Raw genomic sequence first — 20,650 nt, 5'->3', positions numbered from 1 at the left:
AAATCCGGAATGGCCAAAGCAAACACTGACTTGTGCAACTTAGGGTTTCTAGATCTTATTTTCATCTCAAATTCATTTTGGGCAACCGCTGAGCTGAGAGCATCCTTCTATAAAGCGAGGCGCGGAATTAAAATAAGCCATCAGGCACGACGTAATCGTGCCGGAGCTCAAGGCGGGAAGGCCAAAACTCTCACATTGCTCCGTGGTTTTCGCATAGCACGCGCAGATGCCGAATTTGCGCTGCTCCTCCTCCTCCTCCCCCGCCCGCCCCGCCCCGGGCGCGGGGTCGGGTCGGGGCGGGCGGGGTCGGTGTGGCTTGAGAGGGCGATGGGCGTGGTCTGACGCGGGGGCGGGGCTTTTGCGAGGGCGACGGGCGTGGTCTGGTGCGGGGGCGTGGTCGGCAGATGGGCCCGCCCCCTTCTTTCCGCGCATGCGCGGCCGGCCGGAAGCGGGGTGGGGGAAGACGGCGGTGATGGCGATGGCGGAGAAGTTCGACTCTCTGGAGGAGCACTTGGAGAAGTTTGTGGAGAACATCCGGCAGCTCGGCATTATCGTTAGCGACTTCCAGCCCAGCAGCCAGGCTGGGCTCAACCAGAAATTGTGAGGGGCCCGCCGTTCCGCCACCCCTGTTCGTTACCAGGCCGCGGGGCCTTGCCGCCGCCCCCCCCCCCCCCCTCAGCCCCAGCCTGGTGCCTCAGGGTACCGGAGGCCCGGGCCGGCGGATCTGTCACCCTTCCGCCGTGGCGAAACGTGAGAGGAGCGGCAGGGGGTTTCGCCGGAATCGTCCTCGCTGGGTTTCGTGCCAGTGGCCCCGCAGCTGGGATGAGGGTTAGCACAGTACGGCCCTTTTTGGCTAAAACCGATCTGTTTTCTTCCTGCAGGAATTTCATGGTGACGGGCTTGCAGGATATCGACAAGTGCCGGCAGCAGCTTCACGATATCAGCGTGCCCTTGGAAGTTTTTGAGTAAGTAACTTTGTACCTGGAAGGGCAGGTGCTGTACTTGGTGTGATTTGAGGTAGCATGTCTTTGCAGCGTGGATATCTTCTCTGAGGGCTGCTCGTTTCTTAAACAACATCTTCTGAATGCCTCATGAAAATGTGAGCAGGCAGAAGAAGGTAAGAAGTACCTTCAACCTGTGAGAAGGCAGAAGGGTACGAGAAGTGATAAATTATACACCTGCTTTCAGAAGTCTCTTGTTTGTTTGTTTTTGCTTTTTTAAAATTATATTGACTTTACATATGTAGCCAGTAATACCGATTCTGCCAAACCTTGTGATTTAGTAAGTAAGCTTTCATTTTGTAAATACACTTTTACACTAGGTTAGAATCAGGATTTAAAGTTGCAGGTGAAAATAAATTAGGCCAGTACTTAGGTGTTTAGTTTCAGTAGCAGCAGTCTTCTTGTTGGCAGAGAATTAGAACATTAAAAGCAAAATCATGAATGTAGAGGGAGAGCTATACAAGATGGCTTTTACGATATAGCTGACAAGTTAATTTACTAGTGTTTCTCGTAAGTCCAAATGTCACTGGTTTGCTATATTCTAGTGAGTTACTGGCTATACAGGACTTTTTTTCAGCTGGGCGTTCACTTTATCTGTAAATCTGTGATGACAGTCTTAAATGTTGGATTTTCTTTATTCAGTGATGGAATTTCCTTCTGTCAGGCACTTATATTGCAAAGCAAAAATATGCTTACAGGTTTGCCGATGCAGGTGTGTTTAATTTTTACTCTTTGCTGTGGTATGTACACTTGCTCCTCACCTTTGAATTGCTGGGTGCCATATTTCTATGTGCTTATTGCTCACCATGTACTAAGCAAGCTGCTTTATGGTTAGTGCCCTTTCAATTGCTTTGAAAAGGACCATCTTTTGTCATTCATGTACCTACTGCCTGCAAGGAGCTGGGTAGTTATAATTTTTGCTTGCTTTTAATACTTTTTTCAAAGTTCCAGGCTTTCTGGAAACAAAGATTTAAAACAGTGTACCAAGACAGCTGTTTGCTGGCCACTGCCTAGTCCTCCTTGAGCTGTCTTTTTGAAAATGGCTGAGTCAACCTGTGTTTTTTAAAATGCACACTTCAGATAATAGTAGTAACAAAAAGGCAGCAAGGTGAATAATTCAGTACCTTGGAGAACATCCTAGTAGGAATATGATCATTTAGGCAGTATCTTTTCTATTTTCAGATACATAGATCAAGGCCGCAATCCTCAGCTTTACACTAAAGAGTGTCTGGAGCGAGCTTTGGCTAAAAATGAGCAAGTAAAAGGAAAAATAGACACAATGAAGGTAAGCCAGAAATAATGAAAGTACTAATGTAATAACATATTTGATAAGTTTTTACTTTTCTGTAAATATGAGGGGGGTTTCACTTGTGCAGTTGTTAAATTCCCTTATTAGGTGATTTGTATTAGGAATTGCTCTGCATTGCAGTATCTTAATTGATGCTAATATAGCCTGTTCTGGAAAAGAAACTGTCAATTCATCTCACAGTTGGAGATGCAGATGTCACTATGATTTTATTTTGGTTAAAGTTGTATGTAGCATTACAGATCTTTGTTTTGTTTTGTTTTCATTTTGAATACTAGTGAGTACTTCACACTTACAGATCTGTAACTGTGATATGTGTAAATTTAGAAATAAGCAAAACAGAAGGGGTGTTTTTCCAGTCTTGAATGGATCTCAGAGTATTAAAATGTCAAACGTGCTATATAAGCATGGGTTAATCTTTATAAAATTACTTAAAATGTATGCAGTGTTTAGGGTTTTCTGAACTTGTACTTTCATCTAGTATGAACCTAATCATTCTGCTATACTGTTTTTAACTGCTAGAATTACTGCTGAAAAAGAGAGTCAGAAAAGGAAGTTTAGTGACATTTGAGAAAAGGCTGGCTGTGTTTCAGAACGTTCTTTGGCTGAACTTAATACTAGTGTGGAGGATGGCAACTTGTGCTGCAGAGTGTAGACATATCTCCATATGTTCTAAGCTTCTCTTTCTTTTGATATGCTCTGTGCTTGTAAAAGTTGTTGGCAGAATTATGTATTTCTAAGCCAGGTGTGAGTTCCTTTTTGGAGGTGGAGGGGATTCTGTATCAAATCAAGAGCACACGTCTTTATCAGCTTTGCTTAGTAAGGTCAGACAGATACTGATGCACCAGAGTTTACCAGAAAGGTCCAACTACTTTGTATTTCTTAGGTGAAAATGCTAGTTAATTTATGGGAAATTAAAAGCATTTTAGTTTGCCTGGTGCTTTCCTAGCAGATTTCACTTAAGCATTTTCTGTGAATTTTGTAAACGTAACTTTCTGTGTTCGTGTGTGTGGTTTTGAGGAGTTTTTTAGGTACCATTCTCTTAGGTCACTGAAATGTAGAACTGTGTTGTATACAGACATTCCTGTTCATCAGATAACATTGCTTGATGAAATCTAAATAAATTGTGCAGTTGATGTATGTACATTTTTTTCTCTTTCCAGAAATTTAAAAGTCTGTTAATTCAAGAACTGACAAAGGTGTTCCCAGAAGACATGGCTAAGTACAAAGCTATTCGAGGAGAAGATCCTCCTCCTTAAGCAGGCCTTTGATAGCTCTAAAAATGTTAATTCCATAAACTGACACCACTCTATAAAAACACTGATTGGAGAGAGGAGGAACCCAAGCCGTCATAACAACTGTACTAAAAATGGCAGTGATGGACTGTAAAGGAGGTTGATGATTGCTGATGGTTCTGGTCTGAAGCTACTGAATCTTTCTGAAGACTTTTACTCAAAGATTGCAGTTGAAACTTCCTATGGTAATCTGTTCTTCTTTCCTGAAAGGTTTTGGAGATATAATTGCCTACAGGTCACCAATACATAGCATTTCCCACAGAGTACATTTCCAGAGCAAAAAATCTTGTTTTTTGTCTTCTGAAAAGTGTGCTCCAGGATTGTGGGCTCATCTGTTTTTAAGAGAAATGTATGTATTATACTTGATTATTTTCCAGTTGTAAAATACTTCTTTTTTTTTTTTTTTTTTTTTATTACAGTCCAAACAGTTGCCTGCTTTCATCTTGCCAAATTGTACTGAGCAGGAGCCTGTCAAGGGCTGCAGTTTGCATGTGTCATGGTGAATTGCAGCCAAGAAAACGTTCAGATATTTTTGTTTTGTTCTATGAGCTGCAGTGCGGATGGCTGAGGATATAGAAAGTGAGCATATTTGGGGACTAGCTCCTCAACAGTGTTAATATTTTATGTAGTATTTAATGTAAGCTTTTGTTTAATTCTATTCATTTTCTGCAAGCAGGTTGTTGAATAAAAATTTGAAAAAAAATCTAACATTTTTCTGTTAGCTACTCTCTGCAGAATGAATTGAAAGCTGTGGAAAAATAGCGTATTCCTCAGTCTCACAGTGATAGAAATAAAAAGTATATTGGAACTTGGCTGTTAAAAGTTTATATGTGAAGATAATGTCAACTTGGTATTTTGGTTTTGTGGGGAAAACCTCCCTCTTAGTACCCAAAGCAGGAGCTTTTGGGGATCAGGGATTGTCAGCTGAAGCATTTCCGATCAGCTGTGAACTCATCTGTGAAATCTGTAACTGTTTATGTGTGAGGTAGTCCCAACATAAAACAGCATGTTGGGTTCACTACCCAGGGGCATAGTGCATGTGCAGAAGACTAGTTTTACAGTGGAAGCAAGAGGACGTCTTTCAATCTTGGGGATTTGTGAAACTTGAACTATTTGTGCTTACATTTGTCCTTCCAGATGTAACTTGACTTTTTTTGCACTAGCAAACAAATTTATTGTTTTGTTAACTTTTAGTGGCTAAACTTTGTGGTTTTGGGCAGGAGCTCCAAAATAGCACTATATGCATGTGCTCTGTAGCAGACCTACCTAGTCCATTAAAGACCTTAATGGGGATTTAGGTATCTTCACGTTGTTGGTGCCATAGTTCCCATGCCTGAAGAACTCTCTGTGCTGTTACGTAGCTGAAGCAAAGCCCATCCATAATGCCAACCAACCCTATGCCTGACCAAGCTTTGGCATAACAAAGGGAAAAAGAAAAACAGAAAGCTAGGCATTCCTCCGTATTAGTTGTTTAAGACTTGTTACCTGGCAGTCTAAACTAATCTAGTTGCTGCCTGATATTACCCTGCCTTGCCCTAGCATGCACACATGCACACTGGCTTTTCCTGGTATTTGCTCCACTGCTAATCACTCTCCCCTTCACAATGTTACTGTACTAACTTGGCAGAAAATGGCAATAAAGGAAAAGCATGCCATGTTTGTGTTTTGCTTTGCTTGGATTGCCAGGTCCCTAGGAGCTGTTGAAGCAAGGCTTGTGACTGGCAAGTGGGATGTATACAGGGCATGAGCAAAGAAGGTAAGAGTATTTTTCAGGTATGTATAATGTGGTGGGCAGCAGAGCTTGAGAGCAATAATGTTGGCAGGAGGCAGGTGAAACTGTTTAAACAGTAATTGAGAGAGAACACTTACATGACAAGAGGCCAGTAGATACTGGTCAGGATACTGGAGTATTCTGGCTCCTAGCGCTGATACAAGCTTGTGTGTCAGACTTGGTGGGGTAGCACACTTAAAAACTGGTGCTTCCAGGAAGCCTTATTTTTATTCCAAAATACTTTACTCTGGTTGTGCAAATTCTCTTAGAAATTCACATTAAAAAAAAAAGTTTCAAATAGCAAGGACAATTTATCTGTATGAATTTTTGTATCTGTAAACTTTTCAGGGTGAGTCTCCTAATTCTTTAGAGCATCCTTGGTAGCTTTAATTTTTGTAACGTCAACTTAGGAAAAAAAATGAATGCACTCTAGAAATCAAACGAAAACAAAACACTTAAGATTCCTCTGTAGAGCGAGCTGGCATTTTGTTTGAAAGTAGACTCACTGGGGAAGCACTGGAACAGGTTGAACATATAGGTGGTAGCATCTCCAACCATCTCTGGAGGTTTTGAAGGCTCGCCTGGACTAGGTCCTGAGCAGCCTGATCTAATGTAGCAGTTGGCTCTGCTTGGAGCAGGAGCTGGGCTAGGTGAACTCCAGAGGCTTTTTCCAATCAATATGATTCTGTGACTGTGATTCAAATAATATGGTTCGTAAGTATAAAAAGGATAAAGGGTAGGGGCTAAAATTGTTGGAAGAGAAATCTGGATTAGGCATTAAAAACCAATCTTATCATAAAGCTTGCAAAGCAATGGTATGTTGAGGAAGTATAGTTTCCATCAGAAGAACATCATTCATGAGACATTGATGTAGTTGATTGTATCTTAAAGGTGGGGGAGAAACAAGATGACTTCTTGATGTTCATTCCAGCCCATTTTTGACCATAGGATTTTGCCATTTGGGAAAAAAAAATCGGTATGGATTAGCATGAAGTATTTCTTGAAGGAGAGCAAGGACAAGAGGCAGTGAGCCTGAGTTGTAAGGACGGAAATTTGATGGACAGAAGGAGTAAGTGCTTCCCTCTGAGACTGGTTTAGCACTGGAACAGGTTCTCAGAGTGGCTGCAGAATTGCTGTCCTGAGAGATTTTCCTGTGTTGTCTGTACAAAGCTCTAAGCGATCAGACATAGATTAAAAGTTAGCCCTCCTTGGGGAAGGCAACTGAACTAGATAACCTGCAGAGGTCCCTTCCAACCAATTTTTTTCTGTTTTCTATGATTCTATTACCTTACCTTGTCACAATGAAAGGTTTTTGACTACTCGGTCTTAATGCTGATTTTTTTTTTTTTTGTTGCAGTATGCTGCACATGATAGTGGGTATTTAACCAGTGCCAGGGACCTTTGCTTTTATGTAGTGTAAATTGTGATTAGTACCTGTGCCTGTAGGTGAAGCACTGAAGAGGTGTTGCAAGAAGCTTTTTCATTTCCTTTTCAATGCGTTGGGTTGCGAGCAAAAATGGTTTTAAAGATGTTTGGGATCAGAAACAGCTTAAAGTATATGCAAAGTCAAGTTTACTTTGAAACAAAGATGAGGCCTCTGGAGGAACTGAAAGCTCAAGGTAATTCTGTCTGTGTAGTACATCTTCATATATTTCTTAGCCTGCTGCATTTAGTGGGCATCTCTGTACCTGTTTCCAATTCTTCACGCTAACTAGGATTTCCCTGCTGGTAACTTTAGAGCCATTAATGTTGTTACATAAGAGAAAGGTTTTCAACCAGGAGAGACTTTATCTTTTTAATTCTTTAGTTAAAAAATAAAATACTTAGTTTTACATTCTTCTTCCCCCTTTGATTCAACTCCTTTGCTGTGATGCCATTCAAAAACTTTTAGCTTATAATTTTTGGTTTAAACACCATATTCTAAAAGGTAGTCGTCATTTTTCAAATTAGTTTTTACACATATGGTTACTTTGAATTTTGGGCCTAGTGTATTAATTTATAACAATAGCAACAGCTGGTACTCTGAAAATACCATCACGGGATTTATATTCTAGATGTTCTGTGGAGATTAGTATCATATATGTCTCCATCAGTTGGCCCTCACCAGCTCTGTGTTGATAGGTTCAGAGCTAATGAGCTTAATATGGTAGGGCTTTTTTGTAATGTTTTCTTTCCATGTCTATATTCCATGCTGTACATTCCATAGAAACTAATAATGGATTAGTAGAGCTTATAATGTATGGATTCACTCCTACTGCTGATAGGAAGAGAAGGCGTGAGAAGGAGAGGGGCACTCTTACAACAGATTTGCTGGAAAGAGGATTTGTTCCTTGAATATAAAAACAGTGAACAGAATTCAAAATTTAACTTTCTGAATATTAAATATTTTTATGCTGAAAAATTCCTTTCCTTAACAGAAAAAACCCAAGTTCTGTGTGGTGTTTCAGTGCATCACAGCTGCCCTCTTCCTGCTATGCAGCTGAATCATTTCTCCACAACTCTGCTGCTTTCCACCTCTTAAGAGCACCAGCAGTTGGGCAAGATGAGGTATTTTTGGCAGAGGATGGTGAAAGAGAAACTCTGTTCGTAGAATCTGTGAATTTTCCATGTTCTGGTGGGCTCAGTGTGGGAAGCCCTTGAAATTAGTTGAATTGTCTAGTAAGCATCCTTTTTGTCTATTCTCAGCTACGGCCTTCGCCTCACTCCACAGGAGTACCAATGTGCTTTTGCATTAGGCAGTCTCCTGTACCTTGTGGAAAAGGCTGTTCACTTTGCTACCGTTACAACCCCATCATCCTTGTAGCAGCGCTGCACCAAGGACTTGGACTAAATCTATGCATTTGATTTGTTTGTGAAGCATCATTCAGTTTTGGCCATGCTCTCCTGATTTTGGCACTGCATTATGGATTTGGTTGTGCCTGCCCCAGGCAAGGCCTCGTGTGTTCTCTCTTCTCAATGCTGTTAATGCTGTTACTGCAACATTATTAAAGTAGTTGAGTAAGTTGATTTTTGCAGAATGAACAGGAGTGGCAGACGATTCTGAAAAATAACAACTCTCACACTTCCAAAACCAAAATCACAGTAGTGTCTAAGGTCTATTTTATGAAAGTACAATATGATTTTTATTTTTAAATTTTATTCTATTTATCCCAATTAACAAAGTTTCTTCTATTCTGAATTCCAGTGTTTAACAATTAATTTATAGTATAAAGGGTAATATTTTCCTCAGGCTGTGCATTTCTTTCTGCGCCTTGCTTTTCTCCTCCACCCACCCCATAAGAATTGTTACCCAATCCTACTTAGTGGGCGTTAATGAAGAATATTTTGCCAAAACAATATAAGGTATTCTTTTCTTTCCAAGTTTTGTGATGAACAAGTGGAACTTTTTAAAAAATTGTTTTGTCCCTTTTGGCCAGTGCGTATCTTTTAACTGCTTTTAGCCGTAGAAGTGTATCTGCTCCTGGCTTCTCCATGGCTTCTCTGGTGAGACCCCACCTGCAGTACTGTGTCCAGCTCTGGGCCCCCCAACATAAGAAGGACACGGACCTGTTGGACCAAGTCCAGAGGAGGGCCACAAAGATGATCAGAGGGCTGGAGCACCTCTCCCTTGAAGACAGGCTGAGAGAGTTGAGGTTGTTCAGCCTGGAGAAGAGAAGGCTCTGGGGAGACCTCACAGCAGCCTGCCAGTGCTTAAAGGGGGCCTACAGGAAAGCTGGAGAGGGACTTTTTACAAGGGCACGTAGTGATAGGACAAGGGGTAATGGCTTTAAACTGAAAGAGGGTAGATTCAGATTAGATGTAAGGAAGAAGTTCTTTACTGTGAGAGTGGCGAGGCACTGGCACAGGTTGCCCAGAGAAGCTGTGGCTGCCCCATCCCTGGCAGTGTTCAAGGCCAGGTTGGACGGGGCTTGGAGCAACCTGGTCTGGTGGAAGGTGTCCCTGCCCATGGCAGGGGGGTTGGAACCAGATGATCTTTAAGGGCCCTTCCAACCCAAACCATTCTGTGATCCTACGGGTTATGAGAACTACCTCCACAAGCTCCTCTTCTGCGAGGGAGGGTGAGCAAGGGAGATGGAGCAAAATGTAGCTGGGCTTCTGCAAGCACATGGGTATGTTCTCCGCAGTGCATAGCTGTGGCCTCTCCAGAATGAAACCCAGGTCTGGCAGGCTGGCTCTGGGGCAGTCCAGCCCTGGCCAGATCCTCTTTGATGGCCTCGGTCAGCCCTAACCTTTGGCGGTAAATAAGGGCTTGTTTTTCCCATGCAGTTTCTGCAGCTAGGTTTATGAACTGAGTTATGCCTGTCAGCAGCCAGCTGAACCCCCACAGGGGCTCTGGCAGCAGCCTTGACCACAGCTGAGCAAAACAGCTCTAAAGTGATAAGTCATCAGGATGCTGGAGCAGGGATCTGGTCATGGTGGTCCATACAGGGAGTGACACAGTCAGAGGCTGTTGGTGAGAGCTAGGGTATTCTAACTGCTGAACAGCTAATGCCTGCTGGGTAAGTGCCTGAGTGGGCAGTGAAGATTAGCTGTATCTGGCTGATAAATCACCATAGCCCTGCCCCATCCCCTCTGAACGGTTTGGGGAGCTGGCGTCACCCTGGGAGATGTTAAGAAGGCTGAAGGTCTGCAGTCTGCCTCTGCATGCTGGCCATAGCTTCCTGCGGGATTTAGAGCTCAGCCTGGAGCGGTGGGGGAGCTGTGGTGGGGCAAGCACTCCACAGCCACAGGGCCCTAAAAATGTGTGAAATGTCTGCTCCGTGAGTGTATAATTTGTTATCATTGTTGTTTGTTAGTTAATAAAATAAGTACCCTATGCTGGCCACAGTGAAGATAGTTACCCCCCTAACACTGAAGTCCATGCTTGCTGATGCGAGGAAGGTCCCAGACTTCCTGGGCTCAGAGAGATGTGATTTATAGACAACACAGGGACCATATACTTCCTCCGCATATCTAGGTGGTCATGGTAAACATGGTGACTGGGATAGTTAGTGGAGATAGAGGACTGGGGAATGGTACCCTTTATAGGCGACATCATCATGGGAACCCAGCAGCTTGTGTTTCGTTGGGTGTCTGGCTGTGTGAGAGAGCTTTTTTTTTTTTTTTTTTCCTTGGGGGATCTATACATCAGTAATAATAATAATAACAAAACTAAACAGAAAAAAACCCACTAAACCATCAAGTTACATGTTCTGCTCAGCTCATTCTACATTTGAAACACTTTCTTATTCCATTATTTTATGCTTGCTTCACTTACTGTTTCTAGGCTAGCCATGCACAATATTACTATTACTGCTACTGCCCCAAAGAGTCTATATTTAGCATAATATAGAAGAGAGGTAACTATTGTAATTTATGCATGTGTTAGGGAAGAAAAGGTAGCCACAATAAGGGTATTTGGAATTTTATTTAAAAATAACATCAAAATAACATCAGTCAGTCAACAAAGCAGCTAAAATAATTAAAGGGCAATGCAAATTTATCTAAAAGGAAGGTATGAAAGCCTGTGAGCATTCAGAATTTCAAGTGTGTCCTTAAATTTTAGTAAGCTTTTGAAAATAAAAGGTAATATGTAATTACAAGTAAAGGCTTATTTTTTTAAGCCACTATCCTTATTATATATACTATGAAATGAGGAGATATTAGATAATGCTGCTGGGCACACACTTCTTTAAGATAGAGAGCGTGGTCCTGTACTCCATTTAGGATAAGCAAAGACAGTATAAAATTCTTTTGTTCAGGCTTGAAAAGAAACCAATCAAGAAGGTGCAAGGGATTTTACTGCAACCTATTCAGGTTCAGCATCCTCTCTGTCCCCTTTTCTACTGAAAGTAGAAGCAGTTGGGTACCCAGCCTTCCCTCATCCTTGAAACCTCTTTTTGCTTGAACCTCCCTATGAAGAATGCCTAATGTAAAGCTGTGACGTCTAACAGGTAAAGAGATACCTGTTACGGGAGATACGGTGCTACAGCTGATCAGCTGTTTTTGTATATCTAACCCATAGCTCTCACTAGGTTTTTTTCATGCAGATAAGGCACTTCCATTGTTAGCCAGTTCTCAGAATAAGACAAAGCACCAGTGCACCTGAAGCAGTCTGTTACTCTCATAGCATTCAGACAAGAGTTTCTTGATGCAAAAAAATCATTCTAGGCAGAGCATTTTCGTTTTCATTGATTGACCTTTCTAATTCAGTGGGTTGATTAAAGTACTGCTAAGTGCTGGTAAGGGTTTGATGATTTCCCAAATATTTTATATTGTGATGTTTTTATAAATTACTGTCTTTGATGAATGCAATTCCCAAGTGATTGAAAGTGCTTTGTATGATTCCAGTAAAGTTATCCCAGGTACTCTGTAAACTCATCTTTGACTCTCCTATGATCATAGAAACAGAGAAGATAAACCATGCCATCTATTTCTTTTTGCCCTGAGTGATCTTTGAGATTTTAACTGGATCAGTTAAAAACTACTAACTGAACTTGCATTTTTACTGAAACCTCTGTAAATCAATGTATTTAAAAGGTAAATTATATAAACAAAGACTTAAAAAATGTGTAAGAAGTGTCCCAAATACTGAGCTTAACAGCATGTTAATAAAAGAGAAATATCACTGCCAAGAATATTTCTGGATTCTCATGTTTCAACACAAAGGCATTTCTTTCTTTACTGTGATTAATAGCTGTAGCATTTCTGGGCAGTTGCCAGATGTCCTTACAGCTCTGCAGGGCACAGAGTCAAGGTGACATGAGTATCTGCCCTGCTCTGAGAACACTGTGTTTACTGCATGTACTTCAATTACTTCCCTATGCTTAAGATCCTTCTGTATACTTTCTTAATTAAAATAAGGTAGGAGCGCACACATTACAAGATAGTTCTGTAACAGCTCTTGCAATACTGTTAATTCAAATCAGGAATCTGTATTTTCTGTATTGTGATGTATTTCATACTGAGAACTACATTGTATTTAGTCTCAACAAGATGTGATGGAGGCAGTAAAAAGGAAACATCTTTCTGCACAGTATGAAAAGTTTCAAAACAATTCCTTCTCTTCTCCTAAAAGAAAAGTCCCTTTATGTGCTAAGAAATAGCATGTAATATTCCCATTCCTAAAGATCTGACGGGAATCTAATTTACTTGCTATTTGTAATTTGGTTATTATATTAAACAAACTTCTCCAAATATTCCTCAAAGGAAGAGGAAGCTACTTTTATATATAATCTGGGAAAAGGCGATTCAAAATTATTGTCATATTGCATTATTGTCATATTGCATTAGTTACTTTGTGGGAATCTGGGCCATACTTACATCACTTCTGCTGCAAAAATAGCATTTACACTTTATGTTAATTGTTGACATTCATAAACTTTTATTTGGAATGTTGTTAAGGACCCAAAATTCCTGTGATTATATAGATGTAATGATATATACCAAGCTACTTCTGTACTGTCATGAAAATCTTCAGTCCTAGTCAGTAAAAAAAAAAAAAAAAAAAGAAAAAAAAGCAGCTTATAATTGTCACCGAAATCACTGGTAGGTGCCATTTTTGTAGGCAAAATGTTTTACCCATAGGCACCTTAGAAACACACTGCTGAAGTAAGAGATTACAATTTAAATATATAAGAAATTCCATCTTCAAGCTTATTATTTGATTCAAAGTATTATTACCTTTTAAATAATAGACTTATCTATTCTTTTATTACATTTGACCAATACTTTTTTGAGAGATTCTCTTATATGGTCAAAGCGCAAGACCCAAGAAGTTTCAGCAGGCAAAAATGGCTTTGAAAAGATCTCTTATCAAACATGAGACATTATTTGGTCTAAGACTATTTAATATAATTTAACACATTACACAACACATTGCAGAAGACACATAGCTTCATAGATGCACTATGTCCTTGGACAGGCTTTCTGCTTTTATGTAAATTAACTTCTTGGGGTTGCTCAGTGTACGTGTAAGCTCTGTCATCTCTAGAGGTTGATATTCATGGTTACAGAGCATTAAGATTGCAAGAAGAATCTAATTTGCTGCTCAGCAATGATGCTCTATTTTGATCAAGTGGAGGGGAAGGAACCATTATGATTGCATGTTAGAACTCACTGAGATTATGATGAAAGCAAAAGAAAGGAAGTAATTAGTAAAAACACTTCTCTCGTTTATTGGGCTTCAAATTTTACAAATCAATCGGTTACAAAGCTTATCATGGAAATGTTGCTGTTACCTTTGTTACTGAGGAACACAAACAGCCTGAAGAAACACAATAGACATGTGAAGAGAGGATTCCCAGGCAGAGAAAACTAGGACTCAGAACAATGCAGCAATACACAGGTGACTCTGTGCTCCCCTAGCCTCCGCTGATTTAGGATGTAGGGACATCCTCATCCTTATGTATATTACCTTTGAGCTTAGTAAGTCTCACTGGATTATTTTTTTTTTCTCCATGAATTTGGTGGGCTGCACTTTGAACCCCCTTAAACTTTAACATCTATCAAATCTCATGGCGAGGAGTTCCACAGCTCATATTTGCATTCTGTGAAGAAGTGTCTGCTTCCATTTGTTTCAAATCAGCCATCCACTGATTTAATTCTTAGCTCTTGCACTAGAAGAGATAGGGAACAGGCACGTCCTATCTCTCCTCTTCGCATCATTTGTGGTTACATAGATTACTGTAATATTCCCTTCCCAATCACCTTTTTTCCAGGCTGAAGGCTACGTTGTTTAGCTGCTCCTCATATGGAAGCTGCTTTGTACTTCAGATCATACTTGCCACTCTTCTCTGAACTGTTTCCAATTTTCATTACTGTCTTTTTAAAACCAGAGATTCTTTAAGATTCTTTAACAAGGGATCTTGTTGAAGGCCATCAGGGAATCCAAACAGAGTTCATCTATGCATCATTGATGTCCAAAAACTCACATACACCTTTAGAGAACTCCAGCAGCCTTCCCTGTATGTATGTAAAGCCTTCCCTATACCAAAAGCTGTCTCAGCTTTTCTCTAATACCTACTTTCCCTAACATATAATCTTGCTTTTGCTGTTCCTGGATGATTGAAATGTTCTTCTTTATCATTTCAGGATTAAAAATGTAGTTGGGCAAGTCAGATTCCTGTGCTAGAAAGGTTTCTGCACACACTTTATTTATCCAGAACCATGCTATTTAAGGAAAAGACAACGTACGCAGCTTTTAAACAAACATTTGCATAAAGTATATGCCAGTTCAGGGTTCATATATAAAATCCTCCAATATTTTTTCAGGGGATGAAATTACCTTTTGTCAACATCGATAGATGTTTTAAAATCCTCTTTTATATTTGATGGCAAGGGACAACAAGGAGCATTTTCTTCTTCTTTGCTGCATCAGGTACATGTGCTTTTTAGGAGTAAATGTTAAACTGAGAGATACAAAGACATCCTCCTTTGCCTAGGGATCCTCCAGCATAAAATCACATTGCTTTGTCTAAGTCCTCTTGCCACGGATATAAAATTAGGCTTGCCTTGAAGACAGCTTAATAGACCAAGTTTTAATATTGTATCATGTTAACTCACCCCTGTAAACCACCTGGGAACTAGATCAAATGCATTTTGAAAAGGACAGGAAAAAGGAATGTCTATCTCACAGCTTTGGCATTGCCTTTTCTTATCTATACTTATCTATACCGCACTCTGGGGCTGTTCAACTAAACCCAGACACATTTAAACGAATATGTAAATTTGCACCATATCGTACTGTACATACCATACTGTACTGAAATTTTCTAATGTAAGAACCTGGGAGCCTTTTTTTGAGCTATAATTCTATATTTTATAATAATTTATATTTTTATAAGTGAATATATATACTTTGTGCAGTAGTATTGCACATTGATCCAAAAGCTCTGGTCATATTGTAGCTTCATTAGCTGTTAACAGCTGCTTTCTTTACTCAGTGCTTTAGTAATTTCATACAGATTAAAGCTACAGCACAAGAGAGCTATTAAAAATTGAAGTGAATTATAACAATTTTGCTAGTCTGTTTTCTGCAAGTGATCTGGTACACTGAAGAGCTAGAAGACTGCAGAACAGCTTCCATACAATTTTGTCCAGTTATCAGTAGAATAAGAGGGGGTTGAAGACAGTCCTAATAATCAAATACATGGTTAATTGGATATGTAATTCCCTTCACAGAAGGCATCCTCAAGACTTATCAATAATTATAAATTACTGGAGCTGATTTATCTTCTGGGCATAGCAACAGAAAAAAGTATTGCACAGGCAGCAGTGTTTGGGGAGAGGTGATATTAATTTGAAGGACAGGCAAAAAGGTTACTGATCCATTTTTATAGTAGTTGTCTTTGCAGCAGTTCTGAGGCAGCATCAGAAAGGGTAGGATGAAAGATTTAGATTTGCCTGAAGAACTGACAATATTCTCCCATTCTTCCATTGGTCTGAATTGACTCCGTATGGTAGAATAAAAATCTTGTTTAATTTTGCAGCTTTTGCAACAACTGTAGAGCCCAGGGACCTGAGTGCATGCATTGATTTACTGCCTGTTTCTTGTTTAGGCACGCTGACCAGCAAATTGCTTGCTAATTTCAAAGGGCCAGTGTGTCTTAAAGGAAGATGCTGCCCCATCGCTGCGGAAAGAATATGCAAATTGATTGGATTTTTTTTATACAGTTGTAGCTCTTTTACAAGACCACCATTTAGTACTATTGAAACCAAGATAAAAAAAAAATTACAAAACCAGAGTGACTACAAACATTAAACCAAAAGAATTAGAAAGAAGATAAAGAAGCTTTAAAAAAATGCTTACATAGAAGGCCAGAAGATACTAGATCATCTTACAAGCCTTACTAGATTCCTGCAAAATTCTTAATGTTGGAGACCATAAAGTTTCACTGAGGCATTCTTAGACTAAGTTATAAAACTTGAGCTAGGTTAAAACATTTCACTAGAAATCAGGCAAAGGCCAAAAGTAGGTGTTAGACACAGTGGTTCTGATGTAACTTGAAAACTAAACCTTTCGACCCCCAAATTTATAAGCAAGCTATATCAGTTATGTACCTGATCTGAGCTACCAAAGCAATGATTCACCTTATCCAGTGTTTTCTCTCTGCAAGCGACTGATCCACGTTGCAAAAGGCAGGCAGGAACAAAGGCTAAACTGTAAGAGAATAAGTCTTGTTAATGGCATGCTGGGACATGGCCTGTGAGGGACAGAAGTCCATCCTGATGTCCCTGTCAACATCCCGGATAAACTCATTAGATGCAAAATATTCTACTTGCAGATATGCACATGTAAAGCCCAGGTGCTGTGAGCAGGCATGTCAGGCTGCGCATTCACCGAGGGGCCCTGTAGTGTTCTCATGGTCCTGTCTGCAGGTACGTGTTCCCACAGCATCCTACCCTCTGTCGGGAAGAGGCCCCGGTGCGGTGTGAGTCTGCCATGCATACACCCTGTACAGTAAAATTCTCCTTGGTCCTCATTTATGTGAAGCAGCATTTCAAAACTGAAATGCTTACTTACTGCATAGATAAACCACCAACCCACTGTCATCAAGAAAACAACAGGAGTGAGGGTAGAGCATCTCCAAAGAGCAGTGCAAATACTAATTTTCACAATATTCCTGTGGCAAGTGCATTTCAAATTGCAGAATTATAAAGTGAATCATTGTCGTGGTTTAACCCCAGCCAGCAACTAAGCTCCACACAGCCGCTCACTCACTTTGCCCCACCTACCCAGTGGGATGGGGGAGAGAATCAGGGCGGGGGGGGGGGGGGGGGGGAGTTCGTCGGTTGAAATAAGAACAGTTTAATAGGACAGGAAAGAAGAAAATAATAATGATGATTATAATAATAATAATAATAAAAAATAATGTAATGAAATTACAATACTAATAATAAAAGAATTGGAATATACAAAACAAGTGCTGCACAATGCAGTTGCTCACCACTCACCGACCGATGCCCACTTAGTTCCTGAGCAGTGATCCCTCCCAGGCCAACTCCCCCCAGTTTATATACTGGGCATGACGTCACACAGTATGGAATATCCCTCTGGCCAGTTTGGGCCAGCGTTCCTGGCTGTGTCCCCTCCCAACTTCTTGTGCCCCTCCAGCCTTCCTGCTGGCTGGGCATGAGAAGCCGAAAACCCCTTGACTTAGTCTAAACACTACTTGGCAACAACTGAAAACATCAGTGTGTTATCAACATTCTTCTCATACTGAACCCAAACCATAGCGCTATAGCAGCTACCAGGAAGAAAATTAACTCTATCCCAGCCAAAACCAGGACAATTAGAAACATAAACATAGGCCACAGGTGGAGGAAATGTAGGAACCAGGCTCCAGCTGCCTCCATATCTGTTCCTCAGGTAGACTAGAAATGCTTTACATATACGGCACAGATAATCAAAAAACATCCCAGCCTTAAACTGAAAGAGCGCTGAGCTGATCAAGATCACAAAATATTTTGAAGCAGCATTAGCTTGCAGAGCTGCTCAAATCCATTTCATTCAGGCTGTGTTAAAATTAATTTTAATGCATTTTAGCAAGTGTGTCTAAAAGAATTCTGAGGATAGAAGTCCACCGATACAAATCGCTCACCAGACCCAGAGTGAACGTTTTACAGTCTGGCTCATAAAAACAACTTTTCTCTATTTAGCAAGATGACCCAGCAACCAATTTTCTAGAGCCATTGCAATTGCATACCATGAAAATTACAGGTTATGTTCAAGAAAGGGTAAACACCAGAAGAACCTTTGGGCATTTGTTCCACTTTCTGCTGAGCAGCTTTGGTCACAGCTTTCAGAGCATTGTATCTCATTTACAAGGTGACCCAGAACACAAAACCTTTTAATTAGCCTGAAAATCCAACCTGCTTTATATACATGCCTGTCAGCCCCTTGCCTTCTGCTGCCCTTCGTTGCTATGGCAGCACTCTCCCAACAAAGAAGGGTATCTTGTAAGAGAAAAGCATAGCCAAGATGCTCAGAGCTTTTGCATGCAGTCGAATAAATATTCATGATGCAACTGTGTGCTTAAGAGCTGCTCTTTGAGTAAGTTCTAGGGCTGTTGTTCACCCTCAAATAACACTCAGAAGAAACTTTTCCTTATTAAAAAAAATAAACAAATCCCCAGGTAGACTGCAAATGTTAAATCGCCTTCCTTCCCCAAGTAGCAGTTGAGAAGTGCCAAGTGAGGACATTGCTGTACAAAGAAAAATAAACCAGGTGCTTGACCAGGGTAAATCGATCTGTTGAGATCTGTAAAACCTCTCCACTTTTTACTAGTTGACAATTTTCATTTGGCCCATTGTATTGATGGTACAATCAAAAGCAGAATCATTTTAACTGATGAGAAGTTATGTAACGGTCTCGGTATTACTATTAAGTACGTGGTACAGATTTATTTTATGATACAGATCACAAAAAGACTTAAATAGATATTTACATCTGCAAGTATCTTAAACTGTTGATCCTCTTTTAAATAATTTCCCCTCTTATCCTGTGTGGCTTTCTCTATGGCATCTTTCTTCATGTCACTGAATTATTTTGTTTATCTTGAGGTGGTAGAACAACCTTCAAAATGTCCGAACACACTTTGTCAACTATCCCAGCACTACAAACTGGGATTTGTAAATTATTTTAATATGTCATCATTAAAAAAAAAAATAGTAATCTGGGATGGTTTCAACAGCATTTTTTGAAATAGTTAACATCTATGCTGACCAGGACTCATTTTAGCTCATAAATCTCACAAGCATCAAACAAGATGCTGTGCCTTTAGCGGAACACTGATTACTGTAATATGTCTTTCTGTCATATACTGACAGAGATGCAGATACAAAAAAAAGGAGACCTGGAGTGGTAGGGATCAGCTTCAGGTTTGGTGACATTAAAACATCTCAGGGAAAGGGGAAAAACTGAGGAAGAAGGCTGCTTCTTATCCGGGTATCCAAATTTGGATTAAGGATTTTGTATTCCTTAATTAGTGTATGAAAATGTTAGTGGCAGGCTACTGTCAAGTGAAAGCATGAGAAGTACTATATCACTACAAAGTAAATTTTGGTTTCCTCTAAGTAATACAGAGTAGACTGTAATTCATTCTTTAAATGACAAAATTTACTTAATCTTGAAATGAATAACTATTACATAGTTGCTTAGCAACTCAGACAATACTAACATCCTTGGCCAGGTGGTATCGAGTTCCGTTTCTGAATTTCTGACAGTATCTTTCCATTCGTTTAAAGCTCTGTAATAGCTTCCTAGCCTCTTATGCTTTAAATCCAAGACTGTCCCCTTCTGTTTCTCTGCACAAGAGAGAGCCTTGATTTAGGGGAAGTGATTCCATAGAATTGAAAGCTGTAATATATTTGACATATCTGTATGTTGCTATAGTCTCTTAGAACCATTTATGGGGAAATGCAGCTGAATTCTCTTTTCATTAAGTAATTTGGTTAATTTTCATTGACTTTTTCCCCTGGTCTTTGTCCTGAACCAGACACACTGCTGATGTGAATGGGATAGAGAAAGCGGAGTTCATATGGTACAAGAGTAAACTTCCCTTCCATGCTGTGTTCCAGGAAGGCATGAAGGCACTTGGAGCGAGCCTGGTGAAGGGCCACCACAATGGTCATGTGGCTGGGGCTGGCCAGAGGGATGGATCTGGCTTATCCTGGAGAAGAGAAGGCTAAGAAGGAATCTAACTGCTGTCTTAGAGTAACTAAAACTGGGTTATAGAGAACATTGCACCAGACTCTGGTCGGATCTGCACAGTGAAATGACAAGAGGAAACTTTTCCAGCAACAAGGTGCAACAAGAGAAACGCCAGTGACGTGTAAGGAAGCAATTCTTCCATGGTGAGAGCAGTTAACCACTGAAATAGATTGCCCAAAGAGAATGAATTTCCTTCCTTGGCAATTCTCAAGACTCACCTGGATGACCTCCAGAAGGCCTTTCCAACCAGGTTTTCTATGATTCCATGCAAGGGACACAGTATTTGTATTTTTCTGTGATTTCTGCACCAGGACACATCATAGGTTATATTCTCCACTGAAATAGTAGGGAGATGACTAGGCCCCGTCCTGAGGCTTGAATAACAGAACACACCATGAGAAAATACTGAACATCACAAGAGAAACTGCCAAACATAACAAATAGCAGAGTGAGCAGCTGACAAGACATTACAGTGTAACACCATGAGAAATGGCTGGATTTCACAGTCCATTATGGAGAATTATGTGAGAGATGGACAAGTGCCACAGGTAACTGGAAGGGAGTATTGGGGACCTTTTGGGGAGT

General features: G+C 40.4%; 1 protein-coding gene across 8 annotated transcripts; it reads left to right on the top strand.

Annotated features, from left to right (window-relative positions):
- The first annotated feature begins 415 nt into the window (after positions 1-415).
- MED10 (mediator complex subunit 10) lies at positions 416-20,323 on the top strand. Of its 8 annotated transcripts, XR_005930806.1 has the most exons (7): positions 416-600; positions 882-965; positions 2,184-2,286; positions 3,471-3,787; positions 4,022-4,181; positions 5,289-5,358; positions 19,851-20,322. XR_005930806.1 is itself a non-coding variant. In XM_030041993.2 (4 exons), the coding sequence occupies exons 1-4, from the start codon at positions 431-433 to the stop codon at positions 3,564-3,566; spliced, it is 453 nt and encodes a 150-aa protein (XP_029897853.1). In that variant the 5' UTR covers positions 416-430; the 3' UTR covers positions 3,567-4,410. The 8 variants fall into 8 exon arrangements, 1 of the variants encoding a protein (XP_029897853.1); XR_005930803.1 differs by having other exon boundaries at positions 3,471-4,181; positions 19,933-20,323; XR_005930807.1 differs by lacking the exon at positions 4,022-4,181 and having other exon boundaries at positions 19,851-20,320.
- The last annotated feature ends 327 nt before the right edge of the window (positions 20,324-20,650 follow it).

Source organism: Aquila chrysaetos, chromosome 18, assembly GCF_900496995.4.
Source record: "Aquila chrysaetos chrysaetos chromosome 18, bAquChr1.4, whole genome shotgun sequence".
NCBI classification, from domain to species: Eukaryota; Metazoa; Chordata; class Aves; order Accipitriformes; family Accipitridae; genus Aquila; species Aquila chrysaetos.
This window is presented reverse-complemented; position numbering and strand designations above follow the sequence as displayed.

Coding starts and splice junctions, on each gene's coding strand:
- MED10 (XM_030041993.2), top strand. CDS start 431: ATGCGCGGCCGGCCGGAAGCGGGGTGGGGGAAGACGGCGGTGATGGCG. Junction 966..2,183: donor GTGCCCTTGGAAGTTTTTGA/GTAAGTAACTTT, acceptor TTCTATTTTCAG/ATACATAGATCAAGGCCGCA. Junction 2,287..3,470: donor GAAAAATAGACACAATGAAG/GTAAGCCAGAAA, acceptor TTCTCTTTCCAG/AAATTTAAAAGTCTGTTAAT.